At 47.3% G+C, this 25,241-nt stretch overlaps 1 protein-coding gene across 3 annotated transcripts in view; it reads right to left on the minus strand.

Moving 5' to 3' along the window:
* The window catches only part of Trio (trio Rho guanine nucleotide exchange factor), a 286,618-nt gene that overhangs the window by 71,136 nt on the left and 190,241 nt on the right, over window positions 1-25,241 (minus strand). For all 3 annotated transcript variants that reach the window (XM_085676587.2, XM_085676586.2, XM_085676588.2), the window contains exons 29-34: window positions 23,753-23,864; window positions 22,207-22,397; window positions 20,154-20,255; window positions 17,666-17,808; window positions 16,904-17,003; window positions 3,733-3,976 (exon numbers count right to left, since the gene is read on the minus strand). In XM_085676587.2, the coding sequence (XP_085532713.2) occupies window positions 3,733-3,976; window positions 16,904-17,003; window positions 17,666-17,808; window positions 20,154-20,255; window positions 22,207-22,397; window positions 23,753-23,864 (892 nt within the window). The remainder of the gene's footprint in view (window positions 1-3,732; window positions 3,977-16,903; window positions 17,004-17,665; window positions 17,809-20,153; window positions 20,256-22,206; window positions 22,398-23,752; window positions 23,865-25,241) is intronic.

Here is a 25,241-nt window from a genome sequence, read left to right on the forward strand (position 1 = left end):
GGCCAGTCCCAGTTTCTGAGATTGCAGCAGCCGGCACAGACAGATAAGACCGGCCAAGTGTGGATCTGCTGAAGCCACGCTCTATTTTCGTCCCCGCACTGTCTGCTGAGCTGGTGACTAAGATGCTGAGGAGAAGGAAGAATGGCAGCCAGTCCCGGGGAATGTCAACACCCCAGGCAATCTGTCTGTCTGCAGAAGAGAGGAGAAATGCAATTTTCCAAAATAATCTTCCCGTGCACATGGGAAAGCTCTCGCTATGGAGCAACATACACAGCTAGGGTCCAGTTTCAGACTGAAAAACATCTTCGTGAAATGTAAACTGTGTGACTCAGTTTCTTTTTAAGTTGATTTCAGGCAAGCTGCATCTTTATCCTCCTGAAATCACATATATCTTGAGATAGGACACCTGGCTCTCATGAATCCCAGGCATTCTTCCTGTCCAGCACAGTTCCACGGCTAGCCAAGCTTCAGGGCCACCAAGCATGCCCTGGCTCCACTCACAGTGAGCATGGAGACCTCCCTAGACGCTATGGGAGGCTCACAGGGAACCTTTAGGCAGCTTATTCTTTGCAAGCAACTGGACAGTTAATCTCAATGACCACAGATTTGTGCTCATAAAGTATATGGAGATTTAAGCTGTTTGGACGTGGAGTTATGAAATGAAAAGCTGCCAAGACCAGGACTAGAAAGCAATGTGTTTCTTCCTCCTGCCTGGAAGGGCACAGTGCTAAGACTCAGACCGCTAAAAAGCTACCCTTAGGGATTAGCAAAAGAGCTATAGATACGTAATGTCTTTGAGCTCAGGAGTTCTGTGGGGTGGAGCATGCAGCCAGCTTACTTAGCTGACATTGCTCAAGGGGTCTGATCCCGCCAAAGAATGATGAAATCGTGTCTTGTGAGAGCCCTGGCTCCTGGCTCACCTCTCTCACTGCTGCAGCCTCCAAGCCCAGAATTTTCATAGTGAAACGAGGAACTTGGTGGAACAGCCCAGCACACACCAATACTTCACCATAGTGGCATGCACCAGCTTCTTCACAGCAGGTAAGAGAATGGGCTATGGGCGGATCAGAGGCAAACCAAGGCCTTGTGCTTCCCAAGATGGCAGAGGTCTCTGAAGAATATGTCTCCTTTCTAGGTTACATTCTCACTTCCTACTCCTTTGTTGTCTGGACTTTCTGACAATGACCTCCAGTCTGCTAGATGAAGGTTGTTTAAGGCTACAATTCCCGGGCCTGACTTCCACAAGATTCTCTGTCAGAGGCCTTTTGAACCTGAAGGTGAGTTTTCTTCCCTGATATACTGCTCTGTTGCTGCCCAAGTCCTGGTACTGAGGGAGCAGACAGACAAAGGTGTGGGACAATTCTGTATTCTGTCAATTGTTTTAAATAAACGCTGGTTGGCCAGTAGCCAGGCAGGAAGTATAGGTGGGACAACCAGACAGGAAGTAGAGGTGGGGCAAGGAGAACAAGAGAATTCTGGGAAGGAGGAAGCCCATTCCTCTCCAGTCCTGTCCAGACACCCAAGAAGCAAGATGTGACCTGCTCTGCTGAAAAAGGTACTGAGTCATGTAGCTAACATAGATAAGAATAATGGGTTAATATAAGTTATAAGACCTAATAAGAAGCCTGAGCTATGGGTCAATCAGTTTATAAATTATGGAGACTTCTGTGTGATTTTCTTTGGGGCTAAACAGCTGTGGGAACCGGGCAGAACAGAAACCCCAACAAGCCCGCTCCTCCTGTTACAGGACAGCCTTCAGTTTCCTCATAAGATAATTAAAACAGATCACGAAAAGGGGAAAACTGAAGACCTGAGCCCTTCTCACCTACTGTGCTCACAGCTGTAAGGATGGGGCACTGGAGGTCTGTGAGGGAAGGATGTGCAACTGTAAGGATGGGGTGCTGGAGGCCTGCGAGGAGGGATGATGTTTCAGAATCTTGACAGCAAAGAATGCACTCAGACAGAAAAACAAAATGGCCAGTTAAAAACAAGCAAAACCCCAAATTCCCTGTAAGTTTTCAGGACAAAGTCAAGTGTGCTGAGGACGGAGGCGTTCTCTCCTCAGCTAAGTGGCAATTGTGCACACTGGGAAGTAGGAGCATGTGGCAGGAGAGGCACACGCCAACGCCGTCTACATACAAGAGCTCAATGTGGCATGTTCAAGTTCACCAGGGCTCCTCAGGGGGGCAGAGAAACTCGATTTCTAATCCAAACTCAAGGACTAAAATGGGTCAGGTAAACTGAGGCAGTTGTGAGCTCAGAAGAGTGGAGTTTAGTGCCGGACCTTCACCCGAGCTCCAGCTCCAGGTCACAGAAAGGCTTATGCTGCTCTAACACGCAGAATCCCTTGAGATGAAAAGCGATACTCGGCTTTTCCTTGGTCTCATTCATCCCGTTTCTCACCAGGGACAGTGAGTTCACAGGCAGGGCCCTAGGGACCCAGAACTTGGCTGGAATGAATGAGCTGGGCTCACTGGAGTGTCCTGGACAGCTTCACTCAGCTCAAAGGAATTAAACCACGGCAGCTAGCGGATGGCACCCAAACTGTCAGGATGAACACGGAGGGCAAGCAGAGAAAGCTGCTAGAATAATCTATAATTAGTGGAAAAGAAACTGAATGTGGCAGTGTGGAGTGATGTTCCCTCAGAAAGATAAAACCAGCTATGTTGGACTGGAGAGATGGCTCAGTGGTTAAGAGCATTGTCTGCTCTTCCAAAGGTCCTGAGTTCAATTCCCAGCAACCACATGGTGGCTCACAACCATCTGTAATGAGGTCAGGTGCCCTCTTCTCGCCTGCAGATATACACTCAGACAGAATTAAATATATATAACAAACAAATAAATATTAAAAAAAAACCATCTATGTTTCCCAAAGCCAGAAGAACTACCCATTTTCCAGTACTGTTCAACAGTCTGACAGGGGCCGGGCTGCCCACTGCATCCTTAGATGAGCTGCCAAACACTGCTTCCTGCAGAGAAAGAAGTCTCCAGAAACTTCTCATCAAGATGAACGAGCAAGCTAGCCCCACGCAACAGGCACACAGCACGAGCTGTGTCTGTCAACCGAACTTTCTAAGAGCCATATTAGAGAATATGAAAAGAAACGTTAATTTAAACAACACAGTTTTGTTTACCATCTCTATTTCAACACGTAAGTAGTCTTTTCCATAAGACTCTAGCAAGCTTTCCCAACTGCAGCACACCTCCATCGGGACAAGCCACCCTCACGTGCTCAGTGGTCTGCAGCCTCCACGGTGGGCATTTGGGTAAAGACTTTCATGGTCTTCACAGGAATGTAGATTGATGCCCACATAAGAGCAGTCAGCTCCATTCTTCCCCGAGCATGCTACTGCAGAGCTTGGAAGAGCCCCAGACTTTTCACTTACACAACTATGAAACGAGTAGCTAAATAACTCTCAGCCCAAATTTGGTCTCCAGGAATGGAGTGACAGCACAGAAAGGCCACGTGAATACCTGATTCAAAGGAGGCTGGGTTCAGTCCCACCTCATCTGTTGCTTCTCCTGCCCACTTCAAGCAAACTGGAAGAAAATGATGTCTGCTCTTTCTTCTCCACTTAAGAATGGTGCTGGCCCCTGCAGAGCTAGCACCCCCCGCCTCTTGCCCCCACAGCTGCCCTTTGGAAGCTGACATCCTGCCTTCCTCCACCTTATGAATCCGACTGTCACTGCAGACGGTGATAAGGCAGCCCCTCAGGTTTCCGTGCCGCTTACCTTTGTGGTTGAAGATTCCCTCCATCTCCATACTACTGCGGGAGTGGGCGATGCACAGCGAGCCGCAGGGTACAAGGCCTTCTGCTGCGGGGGACCTGTCAGTGGTGCGTACCAGACACCAGTCAGGCTTGTCATGAGGCCGCTCCAGAACCTCCACCGTCTGACCACGCCGAATGGTCAGCTCGTTGCTGTTGCAGGCCGTGAAGTCATGGATCACTACCGTCAGCTCACAGCCACCAGAGAGCTGAGAGGGACAGAGAAAGAGGGACAGGTCAGCAAGGAAAACCACCGTGCCTGGCAGGGCTGGGGACATGGGTAGGAACGCCACCTTCTGCCTGAAATTCTGCGGTAGGGTTAGAGGCACTGTGGGAGCTGGACTGAGGGTAGGCTTTGTCACTCCCCTTTGGAGCCATCAGACGCACACGCTCTTTCTCTTGTTTCCTACGCTGGGGGTTTTCTGGTGAGCTCACTGTCAGCCCAATGTAATTTCTCATGCACTTCCAAATCTCTCTGTAGCTAAGACATCCCAGCTCCCTCTTTAAACATTCTATGCACTCATCTTTAAACTCAGAACAAAGTAATAAAAACTGTGCAAAGGCCACTTAGGGAATAATCGTGAAAGAGACAATAAAGTGAGATGAAGCTCTCCAGATTCTCGCATCTTCACTATAAAGCACGCAGGCTCTCCTGCATCCCTTGGATCAGGGAGGGAGTGGTGCCAGACGGACACCAAAAGGCTGCCAGGCACTGATCTCGGACCGCTTTTCCTCAACCATCCAAAGACTTGGCTCCCTCCCTATTCCAAAGTTTCGTCCCATTTATCCCTAAGGATTTTTTATGTAGATTTTATTAGTTTTCTGTAAATTAAACTGAGCACACAGCACTTTTTGAAGATGGAGAATGAATCTCTTGGGTGGATATCTAGAAATCAGGAAAATCACCGCAGATTCTTAGTGTGTCCTCGATGTGCCCTCCCGGCCCTCTGCCCTTGACTCCAACCCCAGCTCTGGCCTTCCTATACCTGTTTGTGCTAATCCTTCAACCCCTAATTCCTTTCTCTCTCCTTACTATGCTTGCTCCGCCCCAGTCCCTGACCCAAACTGTCAGTCTTTGGAAGACAAGAATCCAATCCTCCCACTACTATTGGCCCTGCATAGCTTGTATCCTTCGTAGGTCGACCCTTTGGGGACAGGGTTCATCAGCTCCTATGTAAGAATCCTGTGGCTGGCTTTCCCTCCTCAGGATACCCCCAGGTTCCATCTCCTGTTCTTCCCTAACCCCATATGGATTCTCTTGCCTCACCCACATGCTGGCATTCCCAAAGACCCAGCAGCCAATGACCCCACACTTCCGATTTCTCATCCCACCAGAGAAGCTGGGACATGACTCATAATGTCCCCGCTTGAGTTTCTTTTCCGGTGCTCTCTGGGTGATGCTATCACCAGCAAGTCACCCAACTTAAATAAATCTCCCTCTTCCTCCAGAAGTTGTCAAGAGGACTCCAGGTTGGCTAAGGACTTTCTTCCTCTGAGAACCTTTGCTGGTGACTTCACTTGAGTTTCTGCAGGGATCCTAGTGGTCGCCCCGGATACTCCCAGCTCTCTGTTCTGTGCCATCAGAACAATGCTGTCAGGATGACCTTCTAAAGGCATGAATTGTGCTCTTCAAAACCTTAGGTATTACTATTATTTTTTGATACAGGGCTTGAACCTCCATCTGCCTTGTCAGGCTTATGTGTTACAGTCATTTCAGAGATGGGCCCTGTGCATACAGGGTCAAGAGCACCATCCCTGTGGTCAGAGCTCTTGGATCCATTCTGTCTCTAAGTTTCTTATCCAATATCTCTGAGAAGCTGCTCCCATGTCTGTTATCCTTAGGGATCACTCCTAAAACAACTTATACTTCAGTTTTGAAATGAATGGTGTGTGTGTGTGTGTGTGTGTGTGTGTGTGTGTCTGTCTGTCTGTCTGTCTGTCTGTCTACCCTCCTTGGCAGAAAACAGGTCTGTGCCACTCTCCTGTGAATCTTTGTGTCGGGACTGAGGTCAGAGACAGGGCTGGTCACCATCACTGCTGACTGAACTAGGCCCGCAGATTACTGCAAGATTTGGGTACCCACAGAGTGCGAAGCCCACAGAACGCTGGGCAGGCTGCTGGAAGGCTCACCTACACACTGGTCTCTTTCTGAGCAGCCTGTTTCTTATGAGAAAGTCTGGGGATTAAGAGTTAAAAACATGTCTGCCAGACGACTACAAAGGACAGAAACAATACAGCTCTTTGCACCATGAAGCACCAATCCCGACAAAGAGAGCATCTTTACTAGGTCATAAGGAAAAGTCACAACCAGTTAAGCCCACTTCTAAATCTTTACAAACTCCTCGGTGGGAAAGCCATGATAAATTTTACATTAGTCCCTGAACGGATAAAGAAGTCATTAAAATGCCAAACGTACAGTTGTAGCCTGGGAAAGAATTTTCCTCACAGAACCCCACGACATGGAAGTGGTTAATTCTTCAACAAAGAGGGCGAATGCTTCCTTCCCAGTAAAAACAGAGTCAGCCAATGAAGTCCAACAATGGAGTCTCTGGCTTACTACAGAGCCAGAGCCCGGCCCTCTGTGGGCCTTGGTGACCCAGCCCTAGTGCCCCTATGACGGCTGGCCGCCAGCCCTGTTAGTGAACTCTCCAGCCAGAGTTCCAGGCTTTTCCCAGCGACCCTAGCTGCTGCTCTGGGACTGAGCTGGCCGCTTCCTCTCACAGAGCCTCATTAACTTGTCAGGCTACTCAAGAAAGGGTGGGGATGTGGGGGAGGGCTGCCCAGGAAGGGGAATTAAGCTAGACTATATTTTTGGCACTTTGTTTTTTTTTAAAGACCCTTCCAGAGTAACCAAAAAGGATTAGAAACATCTGTGTACTTGACAGAGCATAAGAAATAAAAGATCAACCATGTTTTGAGAATCATAAACCACGCTTAAAACATGCAAAGGTTTCCCAAAACTTAAGAAAACAGACTGCCAGAATAATATTTCAAAAAGTGCTAAAATTATCACCCCCACATTTTCACATCCCTCAGTCAACTGGCTTTGCCCATCAGAAAAGATAAGAACCTACAATTAAGGTTACGAACTAAATAGATGCTGCCCTGAAAAGAGGCGTCCTGTAGACTTCTGTTTCTTTTAGCCCAGTGAGACAGCTGCTGGTTACCCCACAGTAAAATGCCACAGGGCATCACTGGGGAGATCTTGTTGGTCCCGTCACTGCCATGGTTCATAGACTACAGCTGGGTGGGAATATTGGTAGCTTTTTCCCTCAGCAGTTTGCACAGCACCTCCTATACTATGAGAGCCAGTCCTCATGAAGGAGGCTTCCAGGGTCAGTTCCAGATAATTCCTCCAAGTCCTGTGTCCAAAATACACAGTGTCTTCAGCAACAGAGTCTTCCTTAGCTGCCAAGTTCTGAGGTATAACAAGGGGCAATGGAAATATCCTCTACTGTTTACTTGAGGGAATCTCTTGGACCTATAAAAGGAGGTTCCTCATGCCTGGCACTGGGGTTCTGTTACATGGCCTATTCTTGGGAAGAGCATTATCATCCCACATGGTGTGACTCCACTTAAACTATGTATGCACACACATTATTTCATACCTGTATTTTTTCATTTTATAGGTGTATAGGTGTTTTGCCTGCATGTATTGTCTGTGTATCAGGTGTATGTGGTGGCCATGTTGACCAGAATAGGGCATTGGGTCCTTTTAGGACTGGAATTATAGTTGTGAGCCACCTTGTGGGTGCCAAGAATCAAACCCAGGTCTCCTGGAAGAGGAGCTAGTGAGTGCTCTTAATCGCTAAGCTACCTCTCCAGCTTCTGATTTATGTATTTTTACTAACTTATAAAATAATGTTTCCCTGTGGCTTCTTCAGATGTCCCCAACATTAATTATCTCTCATTCCTCCCTTAAACCTTGAGCTACAAAACATCTCTTTTAAATGCAACTCGTTAGGTTTTTCGGAAGACATTACTGATATTAAGAATTCAGTTCCTAACTGGAAGTTTGGGGAACTCCACTCCCAAAATCTCGCCCCATGACGGGACTATGCTGACAGTGCCTCTGTTCTATGGCCTCCATCCAGCCTAACAACAGAACAGTCTCTTCTGCGGAAATCTCCACAGCATTCGCTCCACTTTGTGCATTTTACAGACTTCTAACATGGGCTCCTGCCGTAATTGCTTAGTTCAGGAATGCAACATACCATATGACTCACAGTAACCCTTGTGAATGTCACCTCAGAAGTCTGATTTTAAAACATCTTTCAATTTTTCACTACTGTGGTAACTAGTAAGTGTGACCTTAAATGGACCACAGCCACAGAAATCGTGTTTAGGAGGATGTTCCCCTGCCCAAAGCCGCTGTCCTCCGAGAGGGTGGCTGGCAAGCACTGATGACTTAGACCAAGGACACACAGTTTTAGAAGGACAATAGCCAACACCTGGTTTGGATCCCCAAGTTCAACATTCTGAGCAAGTTTCCTGAAAAGGGCTAGAGAGAAATGATGTGGGAGACGCTGTGTGAAGATCAATTGCAGTGAATATCTGGCCAATTTTGCAAGCACAATTCAAAAGGAAAGGCGGGGGTGGGGTGGGGTGGGAGGGTGTGGTCTAATAACGGCCATTCCTCCTAGAGAACAAAGTGGATCAAGTGCTGTGAACAGTGGTTCCCCACAGCCCCTATGTTCAGTCATTCAGAAACCCTACAAAAGAGTCCTGGGGCTTCATATAGGTTTCACACAGAGTGGACCAAACAAGGATTGCTTGGTTTAAGGGGATTAGAGAGTGCAGCTCCACTGCAGGCCATGGACACAAAAGCAAAGCAGCCATGGGCAGCCAGAACATACCCGAAATAAATGCCACTGCTGTAGGTTCTCACTGCTGCTGGGGAGCACTAGGAAGGCTGGTAGGTCCACCCCTGCCTTAACAGGATGATGGACAGCCTCCCACTCACACATTAACTGGGAAGCCGGCTTCCTTAAGGCCAAGGTCAGGGAGAGTTCCTGAAAACTCTTGCTTAGGGTTTGCAATAGGCTCTGATATGGAGGTTACTCATGGGCACATGTGAAAGACTACACACGGTGTCAAATAATAGATTCTGGGTTATCGCTTCTTAACCACAGTTTTTTTTTTTTATATTTTTAAAGCAAGAAAGCAAATCAATGACAAACATTTTCGAGACCAGCAGCCATTGCTCTCCCTATTTATCCTTCCTTTGTTACTTGTGTGATCACACATGGTTTTTCTGCAGTAGGAATCGTGGAAGGCTCCCTTGAGTGAGCTGAATATATGGACTACAGTGGAATATTAGTTGTAAAAGGATGAATTTAGAAGCTACAGCTAAAAAGGCAAACTCTGACTGTAAAACAAAATAAAACAAAGAAACAAAAACCATCAGATGGGAGGCAGTTGTGAGTCAGGCTTCTAGGCTCTGCCAACAGGACCTGGTCAAGTCAGGGCTGCCTTTTCTGTCGCTTCTCGTGCATCAGGAGATGTGGGGGCACGCTGCGCAGGTCTGAGACACCACAGAAGCAGGGAAGTCAAAGCTGTGTGTGTCTGCGTCTGTGTGCGCTGGGGTGGTGGTGCCGAGGCAGGGTAAGGGCAGAACAGCACAGCTCAGGAGAACCCTCTCTGCTGAATATCCTTTATCCATCTTTAAGGAGTGGCACGAATCTGAACAACTGATATGAATCCAAGAACCGTTTTCACTATACTATGCCACTCAATAGGAAGGAAGAGTCAGTCCCAAGTCTGAATCTAATGCTTATTATCATGTTCAATAGTTACTATGACCATATCATGTAAAACTGACAGGAAAGCATACAATTTGGTTATCTCTTACATTTCTAATCAAACGTTACTGCTCTTCTTACCATGTCCAAATATTTGACAAGAGCAACAAAAGGAAGGAAAAGTTTATCCTGGCTCACACCGTAAGGGGATACAGTCCACCACAGCACACAGTGACTGGTCACACTGTGAGGGGATACAGTCCACCACAGCACACAGTGACTGGTCACACCATGAGGGGATACAGTCCATCACAACACAAAATGGCTGTCACACTGTTAGGGGATACAGTCCATCACAGCACACAGTGACTGGTCATACTGTGAGGGGACACAGTCCATCACAGTACACAGTGACTGGTCACACTGTGAGGGGATACAGTTCATCACAACACAAAATGGCTGTCACACTGTTAGGGGATACAGTCCATTACAGCACACAATGACTGGTCATACTGTGAGGGCATACAGTCCATCACAGCACACAGTGACTGGTCACACTGTGAGGGGATACAGTCCATCACAGCACACAGTGACTGGTCACACCGTGAGGGGATACAGTCCATCACAGCACACAGTGACTGGTCACACCGTGAGGGGATACAGTCCATCACAACACAAAATGGCTGTCACACTGTTAGGGGATACAGTCCATCACAGCACACAGTGACTGGTCATACTGTGAGGGAATACAGTCCATCACAGCACACAGTGACTGGTCACACTGTGAGGGGATACAGTCCACCACAGCACACAGTGACTGGTCACACCGTGAGGGGATACAGTCCACCACAGCACACAGTGACTGGTCACACCGTGAGGGGATACAGTCCATCACAGCACACAGTGACTGGTCACACCGTGAGGGGATACAGTCCATCACAGCACACAGTGACTGGTCACACCGTGAGGGGATACAGTCCATCACAACACAAAATGGCTGTCACACTGTTAGGGGATACAGTCCATCACAGCACACAGTGACTGGTCATACTGTGAGGGAATACAGTCCATCACAGCACACAGTGACTGGTCACACTGTGAGGGGATACAGTCCACCACAGCACACAGTGACTGGTTACACCGTGAGGGGATACAGTCCATCACAGCACACAGTGACTGGTCACACCGTGAGGGGATACAGTCCATCACAGCACACAGTGACTGGTCACACCGTGAGGGGATACAGTCCATCACAGCACACAGTGACTGGTCACACCGTGAGGGGATACAGTCCATCACAACACAAAATGGCTGTCACACTGTTAGGGGATACAGTCCATCACAGCACACAGTGACTGGTCATACTGTGAGGGAATACAGTCCATCACAGCACACAGTGACTGGTCTCACCGTGAGGGGATACAGTCCATCACAGCACACAGTGACTGGTCACACCGTGAGGGGATACAGTCCATCACAGCACACAGTGACTGGTCACACCGTGAGGGGATACAGTTCATCACAGCACAAAGCAGCTGTCACACTGCCCAGTCAAGAGGCAGAGAAATGAGCGCTTGTGCTGTAGCTTCCTCTACTTTTCCTGAAGTCTGAGACACCAGGCTACAGGGTGGTGTCCTACAGGCCTCCTCCATTCAGGGTTGATCCACCCTCCTCGGTGGAAGCTCTCTGGAGACGCCCTGACAGCAGTGCACAGAGCTGTACCTTCTAGGTGATTCCAAACAAGCTGACCATGTAGAACAAGAGCACACTAAATCTGATTTTAAAAGTAGACAAACCACAGCCTTTCCTTAGCACTTAGGCTTTCTACTAGAGGAATTTTTATTTTCCCATTTTATTTTACTTTACTTTATGAGAACCTTTATGAGGTCATCTTAAAAATACTACAGAAACACTAGTCTCTTAGGAGGCAGAAGAACCAGCAGGAAGAAGAAAACACATTGCCCAAGGAAGCCCACAACAGGTGACCAAAAGTACCTGTGAGTGCATGGACGTGCTGTGTGAGTGCATGGACATGCTATGTGCGCATTCTCAGTTTGGTCTATGTGCACACTGCCAGGACGCAGCTAACGCAGGAAGATGGAAGAAGACTATCTAGGAAAGCATACTGACCCAGAGACTCTCTTCTGTGGTAACCGTGCCCATTAGATGAGTACTATGTGGCTGGAGGGCCACCAAAGTGCATAAGCCAGGCACCGAAGCTGAGTAACTCAACTGTCAGGCTGAACATAGCTCCTAAAGAACACAGTTCTCATCAGGGCCGACTGTGACTGGTGCCCAGCCGGGGGGTGAAGGGGATGAGGCTGACAGACAGTTAACCTGCACTGGCAGTAATGGGAGCCAACTGCACAAATGGCAGGGAGTGGGGAGTCCCTCTTATCACAGAGACAGAGACCACTAATACTTATGCAGAGCCCTTTAAACACCAGACAGTGTTGTAAGGAAAGGGGGCAGTGCCAACGCTCACAGTACTGTGAGTGGGGCAGCTCTAGCGCCATTAACACAGGGGACACTGGGTACAGAGCAGTTAAAAAACATGCCCAAGTGTAGGCAAGGAGGAAAAGGCTATGGCCTGCTAGTGAGCATGTCCTCATCCTTGAGGGCTTGCACTTGGATGTACCATGCCCTTCAGTACTCCTACGTATGCTCTGAGTAGATGAAGGTGCAGTGTGGTCCCAGAGCTCCCCTGAGGACATAAGCATCCTATCCTGTGGAAGACTTTGGAGCTCAATGCTCCAATTCTATTATGCATGGAAAATCAAGCCCAGCCCCAGGAAAAGACAACAGCACTGAGCAGGCTGAGTGGTCATGTGCCATCTCTCAGCAGGGCTGGGAGAGCCCTGACTGCAGGCCACTATGCAGGGGATGCAGGCCCATGCCGAGGAGTATAGTCCTTCCTGAGCAACGAGACACAGCTCCTCTTGTACGGTTGTCAGGGAAACCCTATTTTAAACTGCAGCGGCTACAGTTACTTTTCAGACTACCTTGATAAAAGCTACAGGAGTCCAAACAAGTTCCTGGAGTGTAGGGTTACTTGACAGAAAAGCCAGGGCTTCAGCTTCATTAAGAGACCTGCTACCACATGCTTTGTAAAATATGTGCATCCACAAAAGCAGACAGAGAGGATTCATGATCCTGCCGTAAGCTCAAGCTCATGCGAAGAACCCATTTCGGCTGAAGTGTGCACCCCTTGCAAAGAATGCACACTGAGGGTCTCGGGACAGTCTATGCACTGGCCTGGCTGGCTTTCTCTAGACACCTCGTTCTACTTTGGCCATTTCACTTGATTCCCACACTTCTCCCTCCCTGTGCGATGACACAGATTTTGTTTAAATGATAAGAATCACATACTAATGCAGTAAGAGTGAGGAGCTGTGTTCCAAGAAGCTCTCTTAGGGCCCTCAAACCCTCAGCTCCATAGTCAGCCCTGCCGTACAAGAATAAGGACTGTGAGACAACAGATGATTAGATCCACATTGTTTCTGGCTCTGCTGCTTCATCCTGCTTCATCTCCTCAGTGTCTGGGGCTGGGTCAGCACCCCCTCCCTACCTCAGGAGATGACTGCCACTTCATCTGACTTCATCTCCTCAGTGTCCAAGGCTGGGTCAGCACCCCCTCCCTTCCTCAGGAGATGACTGCCACTTCATCTGACTTCATCTCCTCGGTGTCCAGGGCTGGGTCAGCACCAGGTCAGTACCCCCTCCCTATCTCAGGAGATGCACCCAGGGCGGTGAGGTAAGATCCTGGAAAGCATCTGGTTGGTTTTGGAACCCAAATTACATTTTAATAAGATCATTTTATCAGCCTAAGTACCATGAATATCAGCAAGAAATGGTGTTAAACTCACATCTGGAACAAAAAAAAATGACATATTTTAAGACTGATGAACAGGAAAGGGGCTTATGGGACAGGATTTGTATCCTGACCAGCCTAATGGAGCTGTGCCCTGGAAAGAGGGTGTCTCCAGAGCCCCTCCTCAGCTGACTCTTGCTCTAAACCTCTGGTGCCTTGACTGAGGATTAGTAACAGCTCTGGCAGACAACTTCCCCTCAGAATTCTCCAAGAAGCTAAGCATAAAACATACCCTCACCCCATTTCTGGACTGGAACCAAATTCCGTGACAGCAACTAACTCAAAACAGACATGATAAATTGAGTCAAATAGGCAGAATATCTTGTTATTTCCTTGCCAGAAGTACCGGCCTACATTATCAGAGGTTGCTTAAATGTACAATAAGTAGGGTGGAGAGAACCTTGGGGTTCATGAAAAGCTGTTGTCTCTGGAGACCAGGAGGTGCTGGGAGCAGCGGAGCTCCACACCTTCGGACTCTGCTTTCAAAACGCATTCTTCTGAAGCATCCACAGACTCTGACATCTTGGGCCAGCGAAGCACAAGTAGAATGACTAAGAGAAAGTCTTCCAAAGTAGAGAACCCACAAACACAAGCACAGCGGGGGGCCAACACGCTAACGAATGTGTCTGCCCTATGTGGACATTCTGATCCCCAACACAGGACCAGAAGTGAAGACAACTATTAAGTTCTAACAGCAGAGGTACCCAGGCCGTCCCTGTTTGTCCTTCTCAGCTACTGAGGACCCTGGTCTCGCCAAGAGGCACTAAAGACAAGGGTGCACATTCATAAGAGAGAACTTGGAGTGTCGCCACCTCAAGACAGAAGAGCTATGGGATCCAGGACTGGTTCTGAGTTGCACTGACTTCATTCACTTCCCAAACTAGGGAGGGGAAGTCATGCAGAGCAGGCCTCCCGGGACTGCCGAGCTCTGGAGCAAACGCTAGTGATGGCTTTAGTGATGACACTACTGGATGAAGAGAATGGAAAATGGTTCATCATCCTCAGTGCTAAAATATTTAAAGGGGAGTTCTAGTAAATTCCAATGTCCTGGTAGGCCTTCCAGGCCACACAAGCAACCACTATAAACCTACACGATCGTAGTAACTACTCATTCTCACACAGCAAGTCACACCAGAATCCTCTTTACTCCGAGCTCACGAATCCCTATCATGTTATAACACACTTGCCTCCAGGGACCAGGGCTGTGCTGGGGTGGGGCAAACCTATCACTGAATGAAGAGCCTGTTCTGGGATGGGGAGGGCATTTCTATAGTCATGGTTCCCCATTTACCTGTTAAGTACCCCAAAACGCGATGGATCTTATTCCTGGGCCAACCTCCACAAAAGCCTTTACCAACCTTCCAGGAGGAAATGCTACATTCATCTCATGGGCAATTTCATTCCACAGATTTATTTCTCATGAACATTAAAGCTGGTATCTACAGTAAATCTAGAGTTGATCCACGAAAGTACATCTTGGAAGAATGTGGGGGCAATTCTCAAAGGGCCAGTCAGGTTTCCTGGACGTAAATGGCTATCTGTCATATTTGGCAACTATTTGGTCTGTCTTTTCTTCCAGGTGACATAAAAACTGACAAGCTAACTCCCTCAATTCTCACAAAAAGCAGATTCCTCAAGTAAGCGGTATTTTCTAACAAAATGTTTCCAAATGCAAACTGTATTTTTCTAAACATAATTTCTAAAACAAGTTCTTAAGCAAATGGCTGATCAAGCCATCCGTCTTATTTCCTGCTGCTGCCACAGTGGCTAACTGCCTGCTGATCTGACTAATAAGCTACCCTGAACTCAATGAAAGACACATTGTGTGCTCGAGTCCTGCTACGCGAGGTACTCTAAGCAGAGTCGACTCAAAAAGCAGAATGATAAAATGCAATGATGCACATTTGAAGGGTTCCGGAAATGAGTCACTCAGCAGAGCAGTATTTTAAATCTATTTCCTTCTGTCCTGAAAACTACAATATGAATCCTCAAATCTAAGGAAGACAAACCCAACGTCTGTTTAAGGCACTATCCGAAACAGTCACCCAGCATTGGCCTTCTGAAAACAGGGGAGGCTTGGACATGGCTGCCTCTGACTACCAGGGGATTTGGAGAATCCAAGTTTCATGGTCATCACACGGTAATGAACCAGAACTGGGGAGCGAGAAACTGAATTCTGAACTGACACAGTTGAAAGGAAATGCTTATATATTGGGTTTTTTTTTTTTTATTTAAAGAATCTGGTCTAGCTTTTCCAAGCTAGAACAGATGCTCATCTTGGTAGGAACAGAACATCTTTCAAGATACATGTCTACTGGCTTTGACACAGGACTTTTTCATCTTCTGTCTACCACACAAACCCAGGCCCCCCCAAGTTGTACTGACTGTCAGTTTGTTCTACAGGAAGAATTGCTGTGGAAACTCCTTCAGCCATAGTACATGGGCGTGGCCACATGTACTATAAAAACAGATGTGAAAAGTATGTCTTGCGTGCTCACTGTCTCGGCTGCTGGATTCGGTTCCTGTTTCCCACTCGTGCAGAGGACTGTTGATCTGTGAGTCTACCCCTAGATAAAGGGGTACTCAATTCTGAGCTAGTATGGGACTATGTTATCATGTTCATCTGCATAGAATCATGTGCTGGTTTGAAAGAAGATGGCCCTAGTAGAGAGAGGCATTATTAGGAGAGGTGGCTTGGTTGGAGTGGGTATCGTCTTGTTGGAGGAAGTGTGTCACTGTGGGGGTGGGATTTCAGGTCTCCTATGCTCAAGCTACATGCTCAGTGTGGCACACAGCTGCTTCTGCTGCCTACAGATCAAGATGTAGAACTCTCAGCTCCTTCTCCAGCACCGCGTCTGCTGTATGCCGCAATGCCACATGAATGCCACAGAGGCCATGACTGAGCCTCTGAACTGTACGCCAGCCCCCAGGGAAATGTCTGCCTGTATGAGTTACCCTGACCATGGTGTCGCTTCACAGCAACAGAAACCCCAAGACCAATTCTGAGATGTTTGAGGTCATTTTTAAAGCAGGCTCACCTGTAGAAATGCCTTAGAAAAAAGCCAGATCTGCCTTTTCGGTCAGTGATCATGACTGTGAAAGGTTCAGTCCAGTGTTCTAGAACTTTCTGTGTTCTGTGTACCACAAATGCTAAGAGGAAACCTCAAGGCCCACATGGAGGATGGTAACATCCACATCATAGACAAAATTCTACATTTACATATGGGGTTTGGGCAACATTTTATTTTAAATGATAGATTTTTTTGGCTTACGAATAAAATGCAAAGGCTTCAATAAGGTAAACTGTCTTCAAAGACTCTGACATAAAATCCTGTGACTGACTGAGAGGGGCAGACAGGGAGAGTGGAAAGATTTCTTCTGACTTTCTAGCATGAGTCTCACTTTAACCTCCCAGGCTCTGCCCTGCCACGGAAGCCTGACCCACTACTGGCACCTAGCACTTGCCTTTAAAACGCTAAACCACCAGACCTTGACCAAAAGGGGCAGTGCTGGGGGCAGCTCACCTTATCGCTGTCCAGTGTGTTCTGAGATGTCCGGGAGGCGATGGAAATCGTATCAGGTTGACTGCTGCCATCCCCTTGGCTGTCCAGGTCCTCTCCATCCCTAGTGGAACACAGAAACACTCAGCTCCCAACACAGCAGAAAGAAACCCACGTTAGACTGCAGTCCTTCCTAGGACCAGCTCCTACAGACAATGGCAAACCATTCTGCTTGTTCTGTGTCAGAGTTGTTTATTTTATTCTGTGTGTAAGTCCTCTGCCTGCATGTATGTATGAGCACCATGTGCATGCCTGGTGCCCACAGAGATCAGAAGGCATCAGAGCACCAGGAACTGGAGTTACAGATGATTGTGAGCCACCACGTGACCACCTGGGAACAGAACCCAGGTCCCTGCCAGAACCATAGTCTCATCTTTGCAGTCCCAAGCCATCCAATTTTGAGTGTGGCTTTTGGCAAAATGGTAAGTGCCTAACATAACTTCTTACTGAATTCTCAACAAAGTGAACACCCTAACCCAGGTTCATTTCCATTTGAGAAATGTAAAAAATGATTGTTTTGATACCTTGGGTAGGATGGGGAAAATAAGAGGGATTTCTACATGGCTTTCTGTTTGCTTCCAGCCAGTGGAGTCTTGACAAAGTAGTGTATCTAAGCCACAGGTGCTCAAAGCCTTTAAGACAAACGGTGGTGGCGGTTCCCTGGTTCCCTGCGCAGCTGTTCCTCCCCAGCAGGTGAGCGCTCTCACGAGACTGCCATGTACTTACCTCCTTCCCTTCTGCCTCGCTGCTGGCGCAGTTTTGGGGATGTGGATGGGCTCCTTCAAGGCTCCCCTCAGGTGCACAGTCCTCTCCTGGATCACCTCGCGGATGTGCTTTATCCAGTCCTGCTTGTTCTCTATACTGGACGCCTGTGTAGGCGGAAAAGCCATCAGGAAGCAGTGCCCTTCCCGCCTGTGCCATGCACATGCAGGTCTCCCCTGCTTCCCAACTTTCCCAGTTTCCAAAGAACTTCTCACAGAAAAGCAAACACAACTCAGTTTAATTGACAATCAAGCAGATGACTCTAATTTTATGTATTTTCATTAAAACCATTCTTTTCTTTTATAAATGATTTCTTTTATCTCACTGTTCTGGAAATCCATCATTATTCTTCAGTCCCAAGACCTGCTGAGAGGCCCTAGGAGGTTATGAAAACAGAGCCACTCCTAATCTGAAACCTCGACGAGGCCACTGAAGCACACACTATGTTTTGGCCTGCGTCCAGGAAGCAATCAGAAGGGATGTGAACGAGCCCCCTGATCCTGCTGCTTGTCCCTGGACTGCTGGGGTGATTGTGGCTGGCCTCCTGCACTTCCAGTAAGGCACCCCAGAATACACATTCTAGTCTCTGCACAGGTGTGCATGCTGGGAATGTGCTCAAGGACACATAGTCACAGGACCAGTCCCCTGGGGGCTACCACAGCCCCATAACAATTTCACGAAGATATTCTCTGGAAACGGCATAGAAGGTGAGTGCTCAGAGAGCAGTGTCCTAGGAATGCATGGATCAGCCCTCTGTTGGCACTAATGTTTTCTAATTTCTGTCTGAAAAACATTCCCCTCCTCGGACATAAACAATGGTCATGAGTGGTTGGAGCCCTTGTCAGTGGGGCTCAGATGAGGTGAGGAGGGAAGGCAGCTGCACCTCCCACCCACAATCTTGCTTTTGGAAACACAGAACGGAAGTCTACACTGAGAAGAAACTGAACCTGACAGTTCCCTTTCTACATTAACCATGCTAACTTTCTTTCAGTTACCTACAGCGCTACAGTAATGAGGGACCTTTGAAAACACTAGGTCTATGGGAATGTCCACGCCTGACAAACGTGTAGACTAAACAAGAAGGATCAGAAAGGAACATTCAGTGTGGTTTGGAGACAACGGAGGAAGCCTGTAACCATGCTTCAGAAATAAAGAAAATGCCCCTGCAAACTGATCATTCCATCACTGGGGAGCACTCACATTTTACAGAAGGGGTGTCACACAAGTGGGACCATTCGGTTAAGAATAGGGGTAACTTATATCATCTTCAGAACAACCTCACACTGTGGAAGGATCTAGGGACACCGTTTTCTTTCCTGACTATGAAAATAAAGATAGTCATTCTGCATTAGAACCCTAGGTGTAACACGTGATTACACACTATCATCACCTCCGTGGCCATCACCATTAAGTACCTCACAGACTTGCATCTACACCCTCAGCATCTACACCACTGCCAAGCCCTCACTGCAACTGACACCACTGTCTCCATCTTTGTTGTCACTGGCATCAGCAGTATCTCCATCCTCAACACCATCCTCTCTACTACCAACAGCGCAGTCACCGACATCTCCATCTTCCCTGCAGCACCACTCCACCACCTCCGACAGGCCAGAGCCGTAGCACATGTCACCTCCGTTTTGCCCTCCTGGGAAGGCAAAAGGTGTTATCCAAACTCCTCTAAAAAATCTGTGAAAATTTTAGTCTTGAATATATTTTAGCAAGTTTAAATTATAGAACAACTTAGTTATGTAAAGTCTATTTGTTGGAGCACGTTATATTTTATGAGGCTTTGTGTCAGTACTAAATAAAAAGAGCCCACCAGGCGGGTCACACAGTCACTGGAAACAATCCACTGTGAACACGGGAAAAAAGATCTGAGAAATAGAGTGATTTCCATGGTGACCAATAGACTCAGCTGAAGAGGAACGATCTGTGGATGAAATTTGGTATTCTAGAAATACCAAATTGAGATTAAAAGACATGCAAGGGATGTAGTAACCTAAGGGCCAGTTATACACCAGTGTCTCACCAGACTCCGGCTCCTTGCAACAGCCTAAAAAATTTAGGCTGCATTCCCCAGAGCATCCCCAAGCTACTTTATCGTCTTTTCCAGACAGATCAAGAAGATAGCTACATCTACATTTTCTAAAATATAGACGGGGTTAGTATATGAGACACATTTAGAGTTCTTTGCAGTTCCTAGGGAAAGTTAGTATAACCAAAATAGGATTTAAATTTCAGCGCTCTCTCTCTCTCTCTCTCTCTCTCTCTCTCTCTGTGTGTGTGTGTGTGTGTGTGTGTGTGTGTGTGTGTTTCTGCTTCACCAATCCCATTAGAGTGCAAAAAAGTCAAATACAATGACATGGAATCTGTACATCTCAATAAGAAAACCAGCACATATCACTACAATAAACGTCCACATAGCAACCCCCACTCTAAATTCACATACCTTAAGGACAATCTTATTGTCTGATGTTGGTGTCCTCCCCACCCACAGGGCAAATTTGCAAGGGTCTCCTTCAACATGTTCTGTGACACCCAACTCCGAGGTCTGGATAAAAACGAAGTTAGATAATTAGACAACAGCATAATTTTGGTAAGATCAGAATATAGACAAGAACAGCTTTTGCTTGCTGATGGTCATAATAATCCGTTAGCTCAGCGGTTCTCAACCTGTGGGTTGTGACCACCTCCACTTGGGGGTCAAATGATCCTTTCACAGGGGTCACCTAAGACCACTGGAAAACATATACTTACATTATGATCTATAACAACAGCAAAATTACAGTTATGAAGTAACAATGAAAACCAATTTTATGGTGGGGGTCAGCATGCCACAAGGAACAGCATTGGGGAGGCTGAGAACCACGGCCTTCGTGGGCAGGAGGAGAGCTGCCAGTGGAGCACACTGACTGCGTTTGCCTTTGACAGCGTTGAGCACTTCTGGAGACTCCCATGGAGCTGGATAAGCAGCACATGCTGAAGAAAAAGCCCACGCTTCTAAACAAGCAGGGCTTCTCCCAGTTCACAGGATCCCTGATCCGCTCTGACCAGCGACCTTGACAGAGAGCAAAGAGGGCTACAATCTTCAGATTTCATGTGCAGCGTTAACTGTGAGTATTTCATCCTGCACAGTAACACCAAGAGATAAAAGCCCATCTGGGGACGGATGTGGAACCCGGCATCCTCCCCCATGACTGAATCCACCCGATCTCTCTCTCCAGCATCGGAAGTGACTCATCAGCCCACCCTCCAAAGGCGGCCTCTGCAGGAATTGCAAGCTTTAAAATATAAATGAAGCTGAGACGCATCAATTTCTAAAACACACAAGCTTGCTTCCAAGGGCAGATTTAAGCCAGCAGTAAAATCACTACCCGGCAAGATTGGCCTTTTTCATTTCCAGCTGGAGTGTGACCTAACTGATGGAAAGCCACAGTGAGATCCAAATGACAATCACGGCCAGGGTACCAGCCAAAGACAGTGGAATGAAACCCATTAACAGGAACTTGCAGATTCCAGATTATTATTAAGAAAACTTCCACACTCAGGAATCCCTATTCTTCGGGGGGTTTGCCTGATCTACAGATAGCTCCAAAATGGGTAACGTTAAGTCATTCCAATGTCAGACGTCTAAAACGTTCTAAAGGGATCTGACATGAAGACAACTTGATGTCGCTCTGGTTCCCTTCTAGATGGGAAGCTCCCCTTCATGTCACCATCTCATGCCCTCCGTCCAGCAATTCTGTGCTGGCAGCTCTCTGAGCAGTGGCCTTAAGAAAGGTCAAAGTGCAGGGGCCCAGAGTCTGTCCTGCCTTGATACTTCCAGCGGGCAGGCACTGGGTTGTGCACAGTCATGGACTGGCTAGTGTGGAACAGTAATGCAATGGATCCAGGCAGGCTCCTTTCCCCAGAAAAACACTAACATTGGATAGGAACCAAAAGATATTACGGGAACACTCCAAAGGTCTCTGCATGGGTCTGGCTGGGGAATCTTTCAAACATTATTTTTGATCGTATTTTTTACTCTAATAATGATATTTTGCTGTTATAAAAGTTTCAAATTATTCATACATTTACTTTTCATAAATTAATTTCTAATGAAAAAGAAATCAAATTTTCATTATTATGAATCGGTAGTGAGTCCACCCAGTAAGGCTGCCTGCATACATTTTGATGTTTATGGCTTAAAAAAATTAACTTAAATGATATGCGTGCTTGCTTGGGGCACCCAGACAATACGGACTTCATCTACTCCTACAGTGTCTCTTCATCTTGCAGTTAGAAGCTGTGGGCCTTGAGACCCCTAAGTCCACAGAGTACCGGCATGCCCTCTAGTGGACGTAGGTTGCAGAGAACATAACTGAAGATAAAAACTTAATCCAGATTCCCATTTTAGAGTAATTTGGGAGGTAACTAAAGGCAGCAAATAGGAATCCTCTCTCCCCACAAGAAGGACGCAGCCACAGGGCTCGTAGACTCGGGCGCTGGATGCCTATACTTACAAACAACTTGCTTTTGTAGAGGTACTTGCTTCTCCCACTGGAGTCTTTCACTTCTTTACTAAACACTAAGGACATCTCGAAAAGGAAGAGATGCCGCTCTCGGCCCTTCCGGATTAAGGTTTTGGGGTCCCATACTTGGAAGGATTCCTGCAGGATCAGTTCTCCCTGAGACTCGATGTTTTCATCAAACCCTATGACACAAAATAAAAGCAAATCAGCTCAAAGGGAGAGCAAGTGTGATTCGGAAGGAAGTGTCAGTGTTCGTTTCACCGCAAATGCCCTCACTTGTTTCCAGTCCTGTACTCCATGCTCTTCACAACGGCCCCCCTGACGAAGGACATTTCCTCCTGTAATACACTTTGTGTGTATTTTCCCAAGTTCAAGACATTTTAGGGGATCCTCGCAGCCTTATTCCTTCCTTTCCATTCCTTTCTATTGGCTTAGGTCACCTGAGGTCTGGTCTAACTCCCAGCTCCTCGACCTCATGTGCATGCAGCCTTGCTGTGACCAGTGACTCCACCCCACTGCCCACAATCCTGTCTGATTCTTTACCTCTTCAGCCTGAATGTCCCTAACTCTGCTCAGGTCCTAGTCTAGTGGAGACAATGTCACTAAGCCATCTTCTGTGAGTCTGGAACACTCTGCACATGAATCAGTCTGGACCTGGCAACACTGCGGCCAAGGCCAGGACTTAGCAAAGCAGCCCCTGGGGCAGACGCTGCTCACTACGTCCCTTCCTGTCTCGCCCACTAGGGCCACCATAAACTGATCACTCCAGTCCCTTCACGCCTAGGAAGAGCTAGGCGCCTCAACTCTGAGAAGTGAGGAATAAATGCATACAGCTGGTCGGGTTTCCCTACCCACGTTTCCCTACTTCCCGTGAGGCGGAAAGTTAATGTGGTCCTGCAGCTTTCCAGGACTAGTAGGAAATACAAAGGATGAACAGAAATAGGCCAGAAGACGCTCCTTCCCTTTGGAGACATCATGAAGAACAGGTAGTCAGTCATATATCTGACAGCAGAGGAAGAAAAATCCGTTTCTGATCTCTGAGTTTCTGCTACATAATGGCACTTGTGTTCTAATTATAAATTAATAAATTTCTTGCTGCTACCAATAAAGTAATATAAACTACCACAAGCATTTGGGGAAAGCCCTTTGCAGTGCTAACCTTGACCACGCAGAAGCAACTTTATTAAATAGAAGCATCAGTGCACAGTGGACTGGACACATTGCCTCATTTCTGTTCATCATGGCACGCACTAAATTCACTTGCTTCACATGATGTCTGCTTTGTGCAAACATTCTAGCAACTCATATGGAAAGGGGGAAACAACAAGACCTTCTATAACCTTGGGTCTCAATGTCTCCATCCACTGCTTACACCTTTCTAACAGAGGTGTCAGGAAAGTCAGGTGGCGTTAAGTAAGAGGCAGGTGACATAAAGTGCTCCTGGCGTGTGGAATGGCTCAAGAAAGATGATGATCCCTTTACACAGAGCATCATGGAGATGATGTCACCATACGTTAGGGCAGGGTGCCCCTGTTACCTTCCAGCATACTCAGGTGCATGGCATCGTTGGCTCGCTTTGGAACACTGAGCATCACCTCGAGGCCATCTTTAATCTCCCCCTTTCCTTCCTCACAGCACGTGAGCAGCTCCTGGGAAAGAGCAACACCAAGGAATAGCAAAGGATTGCAAAGATGCTCTGCCAGCAGCAGCTCAGCAGATGGCAGAGATCCATGAAAACACAGAGCGTTCACGAAATAAACAAACTAGCCAACTGGGAGCTTTTCTTATTAAAAAGCAAGTTACTCAACAGGCAACTAGGTTTGTTCTACCTGAACAAGGACAGTGGAGAAGACAGAGCTAGTTGCTATTGGTATATCGGTCAACCACAGTATCTCCAAAATGAGAAAATACAATGTTAAGGGTTTGTGACGGCTACCGGGGACAAGCGACAGTCATGGCAGACGCTACCTGCCCTGCTGACCACATATCTGCACAATGTCAATATCTAGCTGGACCCTGCATCAGAACAGCAACACACCACAGACCACCCATCCTCAGTGCAGAGTGTGTACGGAGACTCTACAGACGATCCACACCTCCTGCGGGCATCTATGTGTGCAATTCCACTTCCTGACTGCTTGGAAGAGTTGCCATGTGGGGAGGACAGCAGGGAAAGCAAGCTTATACCCTGATGGGGTGTCACGACTATCATTGGTCAAAGTGACAGCAATCTTGTATATGCGGTGTACAAGAAGGACATGGCAGTATGGTCAGCAGTAAGCTTGGAGGGTCTAGCGCAGTGGTTCTCGGCTTGTGAGTTGAGATCCCTTTGGCAAATCTCTATCTCCAAAAATGTTTATATAGAATTCACAATAGTAGCAAAATTACAGTTATGAAGTAGCAACAAAATAATTTTATGGTTGGGGTCACCACAAGATGAGGAAGTATCTTAAAAGGGTGCAGCATTAGGAAGGCTGGGAACCACTGCGCTAGAGAAACTCATCCCTGACAGGTGCCTTCACTTGTGGTCAGATATTTACGCTTCTGTGGAGCGGGGCAGAAACTGCCTTGAGAGTATAGTGCACTTCAGCGCCTGCCTGTGGAGATCGCCTTCCCACCTGGGAGGTCTGATGTAGTCTACTACTGCTCCCAAGTGGAACTTTTTAGGAAAATGAGGAAAGATTTAGAAATAGCACAATCTTAGTGGAAACACAGGGTGAGAACAAAGCCTTTGATTCTGAGGGCAATAAGAGATAAAGACAAAGCACTTTTATAGAATTAGGATGCAAAGGGGAAATTATCTGGATATAAACAAATTAAATTTTGTCTTCTGGCTGACCTTCTGCTCACAGCAGCCACAGATTCCTGTAGGGATGGTCATCAAGTCACTCAGTAAGATTTCAAATATGTAAGTCCACAGGAGAAGGGGTGGGGTGGGGCTTGGTGGTAGGGCATTCAGCTACCACATGTGAGGCCCTGGGCTTAATCCCTGGCACTGTATTGATTCTGCTGGGGGTGGGGTTGAG

Source organism: Myodes glareolus, chromosome 15 (genome assembly GCF_982192425.1).
Source record: "Myodes glareolus chromosome 15, mMyoGla1.1, whole genome shotgun sequence".
Classification (NCBI taxonomy): Eukaryota; Metazoa; Chordata; class Mammalia; order Rodentia; family Cricetidae; genus Myodes; species Myodes glareolus.